A 12,496-nucleotide genomic window follows, 5' to 3' on the forward strand; every position below is an offset into this window, starting at 1 on the left:
TATAAATAAAGGAAAGAATGGAGAGAGTGAGTCCACCAACAAGTCGACAAAATAAGAACACCAGCGACAGTTGATCGACGAAGAAGACCAAACTCAGATTCAGACCAAAACCCAATATTACATTCTTGATTTGCTCTTTCTCTATTTGTTTAAACCGTAAGTTCTGTCTTGTATCTTGGCCTTCTCTTCTCCCCCCTTAATTATCTAATGTCGACTTTAACTTGCGAGAAGGTTTCCTTTTTATAAAAAAAAGTAAATGATCACCGGCAGTGGCGCCGCTACCACACGCGCTTTCTTCTCGTCTTGTCTAAATTTGCTAGCACTTAGCTGCCTATGGCATTTAGCAGCCTCCAAGAAGCTCTCTTACATTTTCTTTTGTGTTTATTCTATTAATAGATTTTCGACTCTATTTGACATTGTTCTCAAAGTTTGACAGAGAAAAGCTAGAAAAATTTCTTCTTCTTTTGGACATGTATGGACTCTGGGGATTCGAGCGGTTGAAGCTCAGGATGATGGTGGTCATGCTGTTAATGCTGGTTTTATCATTGTTTGAGCAGAATATGAGCTTCTCCTCGCCTTTGAACAGTGAAGGTATTTATTCAGGCCTCAACAAGAGTTTCTTTGTATATTATATATGTTCTTACGAGAAATTATTTGCCTGTGTGGCAAAAAAAAATGGTGCAGGTTTGGCTTTGTTGAGGTTCAAACAGAGAGTGGTGAGTGACCCTTTTGGTTCTTTATCGAACTGGAAGGAAATTGATGGAGAGATTGATCCGTGTTCTTGGTTCGGGGTCGAATGCTCTGATGAAAAAGTTGTAATTTTGTGAGTTTTGTCTCTTTTTGCACATTTTATTGCGTTCTTTTTAATTTGTTTTACAGGGAGATTGTTGAAGTATATGAAAATATTTGGAATCCCCTTTGCATATGGTAGATAGCTGAACATGTTAGGTTCTATTCTTTGCTTAATAATTTTTAAGAGTTGAAGATTGCAGAGTCAATTTCTACTTTTGGCTCTTGATACTAAAACAGGATCTTTTTTGTTTTCTCAAAGCGATTTTTCTCTAAAGGGATATGGACCTGTTTTGGATGTTGTTTGATGTTCAAGTTGTTTATGAAGAACTGAATTTGACATAAATAAAACTTGACACAAATAAGACAACCAAGTTTTAATGCTCCATGTAATGTTCTTATTTTAGATTTTGTTGATGTTAACTGGCTCTCTACCCTGTGGTTTTTGCCTGTAGATGTGCCATGTTTTTCACTGTATAGTTAATTAGAAGGTAACCCTGAATTCAGAGCTATGCTTCTTGCAGAAATTTGAAAGATCTTTGCCTTGTTGGGAACCTGGGACCTGAATTTGGGAAGCTGGAGAATTTAAAATCTATGTAAGTTTATCATCCTTGGTCTATAATTAGACAAATCTCCTTTATGTCACCCTTTCTCTTAGTTCTGCTTTATATACTGCTGCAGTATATTGCGCAACAACTCTTTGTCTGGAAGCATTCCTCAAGAAATTGGGGAATTGAAGGAGCTGGAGGTGTTGGATTTAGGATTCAATAACTTTAGTGGACCATTTCCATCTGATTTTGGCAACAATCTCTCCTTGACAACACTGTATGATCCTCTTTTCAAATTGTTTATATTTCTGTTTTTATTTTATTTCTAGCTATTATTTAGACCCTTACCTTATTTTATTCGAATTTCTTCTTAATGCAGTTTACTTGACAACAATGAGTTTCTTGGAAATCTAGCACCTGAAATATACGAGGTTAAGATGCTTTCTGAATTTCAAGTAGATGAGAATCAGCTAACCGATGCTGCTACTATACCATCTTGTAAAAGCAGTGGTTTCCCCTGGTAAACAATTAAAGTTGATGCAATATATCAACTTCCTTTGAGTACTTTTTTGATGCATCCATCTTAAGAAGAAAAAGAAGTTGTCCTTATAAAAATTCTAGACTTGCCTCATTCTGTCAGCCATGGGCCAAAAAAGAAAGAAAAAGGCTGAGCAGAAAGCTCAAGGAACCATATGCAGAGAAAGAAGCCCAGAGTTCTGAGGCTTATAGGATGTGTCTCCCTATGTTACTTACTATATAACTTTAGTGGTTCCAATTGAGAAGTTGTAGCAAGCTCTCACATCCTTCTATACTGAGGAAGTTTTTGGTTTATGCTGTAAAGTTTGTTATATAGAGTATTAACTACTTGCTTCATGGTGTCTTCTCATTGTTAGGAATATTGCCCAGCCAGGAGATATAGCTTATGGGAGGCGGCTGCAGCAGGTGTTTGTACCCTCTAAGACAGCCAATGAAAGAGTTTCCCAACTGTCACCATCACCTTCGCCATCAGAATCCTCATTTTCACCTTCAATGTCACCTTCACCTTCATCGTTGTCTCCTTCAGAATCCCCCTCCAGTATCTTTTTGACTCCTGCACCTTCACCTTCACCTTCACCTTTACCTTCACCTTCACCTGAATTAGCACCGGCTCCAGCTTTACAACCTCCTGTAGATCCACCAGTATCTATCTCTGAACCACCCCAATCACACAATGCTCCAGTCAATTCCCCTGCTTCAACTCCAAGGCAAATATCAAATGAGAATTCTGATTCAAAACATCATATTTTTCCAATTTTGATTGCAAGTATTGGATGTTCCTTGATTGTTTTGGTTTCAGTCCTTAGCATTATCCTCTTCCGAAATAGCAAGGTGGTTTCTGTCAAACCTTGGGCCACGGGATTAAGTGGGCAGCTGCAGAAGGCATTTGTAACAGGTATGTTTCCTCTGTTACAAAACACGTCCTGCAAATTTCTAAGTGTATGCAGACCCGGTAAAACTTGCTGAAAAATTATGGAACCCAACAAGCATTCTTTCAGGGAATTTATATTGGAATCTTCTACCAAAATACTATTCTATAGTGGCCTTTTGGCTCAATTCCGGATTGAAGTTTTTCCTTGGTGAAACAAAGATGGGAGTCTTTCAACCTCTCTCTGTGAGCCTACAGATTTGCACTCTCTTATGCTGATGTCTGCATTTCAGGTGTACCGAAGCTCAAGCGATCAGAACTTGAAGCAGCTTGTGAGGATTTCAGCAATGTAATTGGTACCTTTTCTGATGGAACAGTCTACAAGGGGACTTTATCAAGTGGGGTCGAAATAGCAGTGACATCAACTGCGATTTCGTCTCGTGAAGACTGGTCAAAGAATTTAGAGACACAATTTAGAAACAAGGTACCGCAACATTATTCATAACTATAGTCTTAAAACACTTTTTAGGCCTTCACATGAATATCAATTTATTCTTTCTTTCAGATAGACTCGTTGTCTAAAGTGAACCACAAGAATTTCGTGAACCTCATTGGCTATTGTGAAGAAAATACGCCTTTCACAAGAATGATGGTTTTTGAGTATGTTCCTAATGGATCACTCTTTGAGCATCTACATAGTAAGTCTTTGGTTACATTTTAATCTGTACCATTAGAAGAGTGTTTATTGATAGATGCCACATAATATACGGCTTAGGCGGTGCTGAAATCTGGATTTCTTGCAGTACAAGAAGCTGAGCACTTGGACTGGGGAATGCGCCTAAGGATAGCCATGGGAATAGCGTACTGCCTTGAGCATATGCATCAGCTTACTCCCCCTATAGCCCATAGAAACTTGCAGTCTTGCTCTGTATATCTGACTGAAGACTATGCTGCAAAAATATCTGATTTCAGCTTCTTGAATAATGCTACCGCAGCCAAGGTGGGATCGGCTACCATGGAGCTCTTAGAATCTCCATCAGCAGATGCAGAGAGCAATGTTTACAGCTTCGGGGTAATATTGTTTGAAATGATAACTGGTAGGATCCCGTATTCGATAGACAATAGCTCACTTGCAGACTGGGCCTCAGACTACTTGAAAAGGGACCAACCCTTGAAAGAAATGGTGGATCCAACTCTTAAATTTTTCCAAGGAGATGATCTGGAAAAATTGTTTGAAGTGGTTAAAACTTGTGTTAATCCTGATCCAAAAGAGAGACCAACAATGAGAGAAGTTGCAGCCAAGTTAAAAGAGATTACAGCAATGGGACCTGATGGAGCAACTCCAAAACTCTCTCCCCTTTGGTGGGCTGAGCTTGAAATATTGTCTACAGAACCAAGTTAATCAGTGAAATTGAAATTTAACGCTAATAAATTTGCATTCTGTTTTCCCTGTTTCTATTGTTGGGCTCCGAAGCAGCGGAGTTCCAAGTAGATTCTGCTTCTTTAATCAAAAGCTTGGAAAGAGAAATGAATCTTTGTATATAATTCATAGAGAAAAATATATGATGTGAGCCTTGATTTGCTGCTGCTTCTCCATTCTTTGCTTGCTTTTGTTTCCTTTCCTTTTCCTCATTTGTTCATTCTGATTCTAAAGTGGATTGTATAAATTCCAGTAGAGCAACTTGGGAAATGAATATATGTTTATTATCTTTGCTTTTCCATTTATCCTGTACCAATACCTTTCACACCATCTGAATAAGACCATTCATATCACAACTCTTCCACTTCTCTCACCACCTCTATTAAGCATGAAATCAAATGGCATTAGAGAGCAGCTGGAAATAGACTGAATTTGATGAGAGGGGGAGATATTGAGACATGGAGGAAGAATATCATGAACCAAAAAATTACAGTTGAAAGAGAGATTTAAACCTATTTTAACATTGTTCATGTACAACAGTACAAAACTTAGATGAGAAGTCTTCCGACCAATGATATTTGTACAATATATACAGTTTCTTTCTATAAGGAATGATTACAACAGAGTTAAACCCTTCAACCTGCATAGTTAAACCTTTGCAACTACCTTGTAGACCTAAATCTGTCGCACGAAACCAACATCCAGGAATAGGCTGGATAGGCTACTTGCTCTATGTCACCCCTCATATTTACATGCAATTCTCTTGTCTTTCATTTTTCATGCCCATCTGCAGATAAATTCTAGCAACCCCATCATTTCAGTAGGGAAGTAACACTATGTGAAAGACTCCATGATTCATTTCCTTACTAATTACAACTCTCTCCTCAAGTCTATCATAAATATAACAAGAGCACCTCTTAAATTTGTTGAGTGTGGATAGCTTGGTCCCGTGCTCTATTATACAGATCAAGCGTGTCTATATGGTCCGGTTCTAAGCAGAGAGCTGCTTCACAATCACAGAGAGCTGAATGGAGATTACCAATTGACTCATAAAATGCAGCTCGAAGGTGAAGCATTTGTAGGTCCGGCTTGAACGCAATGGCTTTTGAAAGTTCTTCAATTGCTTCAGTTTCTTTTTGGTCATCCATTAGCACTACCCAGAGTAATGCAGGATGTGAGTACTGATTAAATTTCTCAGATAATAATATATTTACTGAAGTAACAAAACAGTAAGAAAAAAGATTCATAGAAACCCATGATCACAGAGAAGTTATCCCTCCTGAAATTTATCAAAAAAGAAAATTGGAAGAAGATTATTCTCTCTTGGATGAAGGAAAACCAGGCTTCTAAAAGTGGTGATGCTTGACATTTAATCAATTTTATTTTGCTCCATCTTTACATTGTATCTAGATAAGAACTTCATGTCCTTTCTAATTCTAATGGAGTATAGAGGAAAGTGGACATGTATAGAACTTTAAGGGAAGAACTCCTACTAAATCTAAACAGTTCCAATGATCTATTTCTCAGATTTGCAACTAGTCTTTGTAAACCATGAGTCATGCATGCTAAAGAGCAAAAATACGTGTCGGTAACCAGAATCAAATATAAGAAACTGAGAAAGGACATTAGAAAATTACCAGCTGCCCTGTAGCTATATGGGTATGTTCTCAGTGGATCCAATTCTGTTGCCATGTTGAGATCATTCTTTGCCATCTCACTGTCACAATACTCCGACCGGTTCTCATATGCTGAGGCATTATTATGTGCCTTCTCTATCAGTTTGGACAGCTCAGCATAAGCAGCTTTTTGCTGATTTCTTAAAGAGTATACGCGTGCTAAACCTTGATGAGCTTTTGTATGTTTGATTTCAAGGGCATTCATATAGCAGTTTGCAGCTTGATCCAGTTTACCAGAATCCACATACTTACCGCCTAAATTGTTGAGTGCCTGCAAAATATCACCATAAACAATCAAATAGGAACAATGATGGTCAAATGACAGAGCCCAAGCATAGATTTACTCACTTGTCCTTTCCGAAGACCATCTGAAGGGCATCTAATTGCTTCCTCCAAAAGTTCAATGACATAAGAAGAAGACTCAGGATCCAGATTTGAATCTGACAATGTGTAAGCTTTCAGGAAAAATGCTTCAAACGACCTTTGAATCAAAATGGACTTCTCAGCCTTAGCAAGAGCTTCTTCACGATGGCCGGTGTCATATAAAATCCATCCTTCATAAATTAACTTTTCGTGCTCAGAACTTGAAAGGTTACAAGCTAATTGCAAACATCGCATAGCAGCCTTCTTACAGTTTAGCCTGCAATGTTAATGCATATCCAGTATTCTTCATTTGATCAAATATAGTAGGATCAAGGCTGAGAAAAATCACATTCCAGAACAGAAGATTTTAAACAGAACCAATGCTGCAGTTATTGCTAAAATCATAGACACTATAAGAATTGCAATTCAAGAAAACTATATGGAAACTTTATAATAGAAAGCTAACCTTAAAAGAAGAAGAGATTGCCGAAATCTAAGGAGACTTTTCCAAGGATCATTAACAAGCATCTGGTGAATTATAGCCAAAGAGCCAATATCATCAATGGAAGACCATTGATCATAAAGTTGCAGCCAGCAGTCAGCTTGACTTCCTTGCTGAACCTTATGGTTCAGGAGATCTATCAAATCATCCCCGCTTAATCGCACATTGAACATCTTGTAACTGGGCTCCAAAGTTAACATTGCTCTAATGTCTCTCAAAGCACTTCCATAATCCTCAATCGCTATGAAGAACCAAGCTCGTAATTCAAGGCAGTCTGGTGCAAGCTTGAATTGAATGATTCTGTCAATCTCTGAAATAGCATCCTTAGTTTGTTTCTTCTCTGCCTTTGAAACTGCTCTATATTTATATGGGAAGGATAGGGTGGGATCCAATTCAGTTGCAGTGTTCAAATCAGCAATCTTATCCTCCCCAGTATTATACAAAGATCGTTCTTGATACATCCACCCGACCGCTTTATACTCGGAGATAAGTGTGTTCATCAACTTGTAGGCTGAATGCTGTTGCCCTTGCTTGTACCTAGATCTTGCAATACCAGCTAATGAATAAACATGACCTGCCTCAGTAGCTGCTTCAAAATAACATTGAGCACTTTTGTACTCTAGTCTCTCGAGCCACACACAACCCAATTGATGCAAAGCTAGAGCCTTCTGCCACTTTAATGTGGCACATTCTTTCAACCTTTCTAACAACATCACTGTTGTATTTGACACCATATCCTCTTCCATAGCCACCTGACTTAGGAAATAATACAGTAAGAAAGAAGCATGCCCAGCTGATGCCAATCTCTCCCTTGCCTCAGAGCTACAAAATATCCTCATCACTTTGGGCCTATGAAGAGAACTTGGGAGCTCCCTTAGCAGCACCTGCAAACATGAAGCTACTAGAACATTTGCCCTGTCCTCTAACCCATATTCAATAAGGACCAAAACATCCTCCATACAGTTGACAAAGGTTGCCAACTGAATATCGCAAGCCGACTTCATTTCCTCACAACAGAACCTTTCTGCAAAAGATAAGAGCTCCAGAACAATCTTAGGAGAAAACATGTCCACCCTCTTAGTCCTACTGTACAAATCCACAGCTTTCATTAGCTCAACAGAGATACCATTTTGTGAAAAATCAATTTTAGATCTTTTTGACTCAATGAAACTTCCACATAGCATTGCCTTAAAAGGAGCTGAAAGTGCAGCAATTTTAGATCGAACACAATCAATCTCCTCATTGCCAACACAAAAGGAGATATCACTATCTTCTTCCAATGCCAAAAACTCATCCTCCTTGGAGATTTGCGCATCAGCGGAGTTAGTACACTCTTGATAACACTTGCAGTGGTCATAAATTGAATTCAGATCACACCCCGATTCCAGAGTAGCCTTAGGACATTCAAGAATGAAACAACTGCAATCCATTGGTGATACACTATCATGTTCATCTTCTCTCCTCTCATACCTTAACAAAGCTGATAAAACCACCTTGGAGTGCACATCAAAGGCATGTTGCCTTGCAGCACGGAGGCACCTTCTCAATAACTTAGGATCGCCAAGGCTACTCAAAATCGAGTACTGCTCAATGCATATCAATGATTTCTCTGATTCTAAACAAGTCCCAAGGCGGCGGTAAAGATCAGCTAAGGTTTCTACCAACTGAATTGGTTTTAAGTGAGGTTCTATGGTTGGTTCAAGGTGGTCAGTTTTAGGAAGTCCAAAAGGAAGCATGGTTTTAGCTCCTGAGACGGCAGACCTTACTGGATTTGAGTTTTGATCCTATGAGTCTCACTCTTTGTTTTTTACGAAGCTTATTAGCTATGGAAGAAGAGCCAATAGTGTTAACAATTGTGGTATTTGGTGGACTCGAGGCATGAACTTGAGTGCTTTTGAATGTTCCTTTTAGCTTAAGACTAAGCAGTTTCTTTACAAAATACACCATATGGTAGGTAGTGTTTTTTTTCTTTACTTCTTCAAACGAATATCCTATCTTGTATTGACATAAAAAGGTTGTGCCTTTAACTCAAAAATCAACAAATTAGACAGAAAGAGAAGAGATTTTTAAGCAAGTTGTTGTTTACCTTATTTCTTTGCTCCAATGACCAAGAATAGAGAGAAGGCAGGAACTTAAAGAAACAAAATTTTGCATCTTTTTCCTTTTTTTGGAAATAAAATGAAAAGAAGTAAGCCAACAGAAAGAGATAGTATTTGAGTTTGGTTTCTCTTTCATGTGATACATTCTTATAGCTTTCTCTCTCTTTCTGATGGGGAAAAACAGTGAGCTTTTTTATTAGTATTATGAAACTTTTGGCGGTTTTGAGTTGGTATTACCCATACAACTTGTTACCTCAAACAAAATGGGTTAATTTGGCGGCTAACACACGCCAATGCTGAACAATACAGTTTGGAGGGACTACCCTACCCACCGGATTATTTTTGCCAGGTAAGCATTGGGGGAGGATGGAATTGGGGTAAAACTACTATACTCCCCCTCATATATTAGAGTTGAATGTATTTTGTCTTTATCTATTCAAATAATGAATAAATTTTTATCAATAGGCTAAGCAAAGGTAGCTTAATCACCTTAACTTTTAAGATGCAAAACTAAGTAAAAGTTTTATAATTCATTGGTAAATTTATGATGTATGAATGATGGTAAATTTGTTAGGGTAGAATCAAAGTTAGGATAAGGAGAAAGTTTTGTAGGGTTTGAATTTTGAACAAAAGAAATTTGTTTATCTGTTAGATAAATAAATGTGTCGTGTTATTTTCAAATTTCAACCACAATTTCACTCAAAATTTATAAAGTTGGTACTTATCATTTGCCTAGAGAAAAAAATTGAATAATTAGCCCAATCCTTATCCATCAACGTAATCTTTTTAAGAATAATTAATAATTAGAATCACTGTTTCATATAATTTAATGTTGCGTCGAGGAAGGATTATATGAAACTGTGATTTAACACTTTAAAAAAAAAAAGAATGACAAATCAGATTTTCCCTCCTTATTTTTAGCATTTTAGTTACATTTAATATTTTTTTAAAAGAAAAAAAAGTTAAAAATCAGAAGAAAAAAAATGATTTGTCATCCTCCTATTGAAAAATGATAAAGATAACATGGAATTATAGTTTTATACAATCCAACATAGCGTCACACAACATTTAATGATAGCAAACAGAGCGTCACACAGTACGTAATAGTCATTAGGATTGCATTGATATCGCTTGCATTCACTAATATATATTGCTTCTCTCTTTTGGTTTACAATTTTGAAAAGTTTGATACTAAATATTCTAATATTTTTATTTCTTATTTTTATATTTATATTTAAAAATAAAATATAATCACCAAATTAATTTATTAAATTTTATTTATGATTTTAATATTTATATTTGCATATAGATATTTCTTCGAATGAAGCATATAAATATATTTATTAATGTACATTTGCATGTATATAATATGTGAGAATATATATGAGTATTCTTTATCTTTGAGTGCATAAATATCATGTATGATTAATGAATAATAAATAAAACTTTATCATTAAACAAAACAAAAATTAGTAGATATTATGTTATTCTTAAATAAGACTCCAAAGTCTAAATCCTAATCTAAACATTAGAGTTTTTAATATTTATTTATAATAGTTATAATTAATATTTAATTATGTTTAAATAAAATTATTAATATTTATTTATAAGTTTCTTATAATTTTTTATTTTATATAATGGTGAGAAATCGTGTTATTATTCATTGATGAGGTATAAGATTCATTTGTCAACCGTGCATCAAATATTATTGGGATAATGTTATGTTTACCCCATGTACTTTAGTAATAACTTTCAATGTGGTAACTAAAATTTCTAAATATCCAATATGCCCCTATAATTTGCTTCCATTTTCCAAAAAGGCACCAGCTCTAACGGCATTAAAGTATGATGTGGCAGTACACATGGACAGTTATAATACAGCCGCGTGATTTTTTTTTTGGCAGAAAAAGTCAATCAAGTCAAACCTAGGAGCATGAGAACAATTTTACCATTTTAGTTCTAAATCCAAAGATATATATATATATATTCTTTTGGCATAAAGGTGTAAAAAGCCTTCAAACTTTTTTTTAAAAAACAATTAAGTCACTACTTTTTTTTTTTTTACATTCAATTGGTTACTTGAACTGTCAAAATGCATAAAAAAGGCCCTTTAACCGTTAACTTTAACAGTTGACTGTTAAAGTTAACTACCTTAATTTTATTTAGTTAAAGTCATCCCATATCACAACCACGACGTGACATGTGGAAAAAAATTATAAAAAATAAAAATTATAAAATTTATTTTAAAAGTTATAAATATCGTAAAAAAAATTCTTAAAAGATAAAGATCATAAAAGCTATACATTATTCTTGAAAGGTATCAATTCAAGTTAGTGAATTAGGAAAATATTTGGTAGAAGAGGCTAAAGTAGTGGAAGTAGACAATTGGGGTTGAATCAATATAAATCATTGTGTTTAAGTTTTCCATCATTTCTACCACCTTAGCAATTTTTTTTAGAATTACTAATTCACCCCTCTTAATAAAACCTGATTCACCGATTGTAATGGCCTAAATTCAAGGTTATCGGAATAGTAGTTTCGTAACCACAAATTCGATTTAAAGAGAAATTTATTTCAATATTTTTGCATGAAAATTGATATGATAGGAAAATCGTATGAAAATATTGATAGAAAAATTTTACTGATTTAGTGGTTAGTTAGAAAAAGAAATTATTGAAGAAATTGGGTAAAATAAGGTATCGGAACCTCTATCTCGTAAAATCGAGTCGAAAATAATTTTATAAATATTTATGAAATGTTAGTAATGTGGTATTAAAATTTCGTTAGAAAATTTTAATGTTTGGATAGTTAATTAAATAAAAAGGATTAAATTGTAAAAGGTGTAAAAGTGGATGGGATGATTAAATAGCTTAAGTGTCTAATGAGAGAGGATTTAAAAGGTAATTAGACCTAAAATTTATTTGGGCTGGACCCAAGGGCATGAAATCAGCAGGAAAATTGATAAATTAAGGGCAAAATTGGAATATTGCAAAATTAACTAAATAAAACTAAGACTAAATAGGAAATATCTAGATTTCTCTTCATTTCTCTTCAATTCCAGCAGCTAAAAATGCCATAGGAGGGTTCTCTAAGCTGGTATTCCATAATTTTTGCACCAAGTGAGTTAATCCTTGCCTTTTTCTTGTAATTTTTGTGTTTCTAAGACTTTTACAACTAGGTCCTACTATTAAATTCATTAGTTTTTGATTTCATGGATGAAATTGAAAATCACCATGGTTGAGTGCTGTAATTTTATGATGAAATAGAATGAAATTAAAGCTTTAATTTGTTTATGAGATGATTTTATTAGGTAATTTCAATAGAAATTGATTTTTAGGACCTAATTGTGAAAATGTTTGGAATTAAAGTCTATTGCTGAAATTTTGATTCCTAAAGGTTGTAAACAAGTTTAAGGTGATAGAATAAAGTGTTAATTGAGAAAAATCAGCTCAATTGAGAGGCTAATTGAGTAGGAACGAAATTGTTATTTATTAAATACTTAGGAGAAAAATGATAATAAACAGCTTACACTAAAACAATATTGGACAGCAGCAGTAGACTAACTTTGAAAAATCACCATAAATTTTATAAATCTAATTAGAAGATGAAAAAAATATGGAATTAAATCTTATTGAGTCTAGTTTCTCATAGAAGAAATAGTGTAAGCAATATATTTGTAAATTTTGAGATATAA

At 35.0% G+C, this 12,496-nt stretch overlaps 2 protein-coding genes across 4 annotated transcripts; one reads left to right on the forward strand and one right to left on the reverse strand.

Annotated features, from left to right (window-relative positions):
- LOC108464148 (inactive receptor-like serine/threonine-protein kinase At2g40270) lies at nt 1–4,338 on the forward strand. Of its 3 annotated transcripts, none has more exons than XM_017764269.2 (10): nt 1–156; nt 429–591; nt 685–823; nt 1,314–1,385; nt 1,471–1,614; nt 1,717–1,857; nt 2,231–2,769; nt 3,036–3,226; nt 3,308–3,440; nt 3,546–4,338. In XM_017764269.2, the coding sequence occupies exons 2-10, from the start codon at nt 471–473 to the stop codon at nt 4,142–4,144; spliced, it is 2,079 nt and encodes a 692-aa protein (XP_017619758.1). In that variant the 5' UTR covers nt 1–156; nt 429–470; the 3' UTR covers nt 4,145–4,338. The 3 variants fall into 3 exon arrangements, with proteins under 3 accessions (XP_017619758.1, XP_017619757.1, XP_052873937.1); XM_017764268.2 differs by having other exon boundaries at nt 2–156; nt 437–591; XM_053017977.1 differs by having other exon boundaries at nt 4–156; nt 397–591.
- A 311-nt stretch (nt 4,339–4,649) lies between these two features.
- On the reverse strand, nt 4,650–9,050 carry LOC108464147 (ethylene-overproduction protein 1-like). The gene is given in 5 exon segments (XM_017764266.2): nt 4,650–5,315; nt 5,800–6,109; nt 6,187–6,478; nt 6,668–8,454; nt 8,456–9,050. Coding segments are annotated over 5 exon segments (2,820 nt in total). The 5' UTR covers nt 8,651–9,050; the 3' UTR covers nt 4,650–5,079.
- Between the last annotated feature and the right edge of the window lie 3,446 nt (nt 9,051–12,496).

Source organism: Gossypium arboreum, chromosome 8 (genome assembly GCF_025698485.1).
Source record: "Gossypium arboreum isolate Shixiya-1 chromosome 8, ASM2569848v2, whole genome shotgun sequence".
Taxonomy (NCBI): Eukaryota; Viridiplantae; Streptophyta; class Magnoliopsida; order Malvales; family Malvaceae; genus Gossypium; species Gossypium arboreum.

Coding starts and splice junctions, on each gene's coding strand:
- LOC108464148 (XM_017764269.2), top strand. CDS start 471: ATGTATGGACTCTGGGGATTCGAGCGGTTGAAGCTCAGGATGATGGTG. Junction 592..684: donor CTCGCCTTTGAACAGTGAAG/GTATTTATTCAG, acceptor AAAATGGTGCAG/GTTTGGCTTTGTTGAGGTTC. Junction 3,227..3,307: donor AGACACAATTTAGAAACAAG/GTACCGCAACAT, acceptor TCTTTCTTTCAG/ATAGACTCGTTGTCTAAAGT.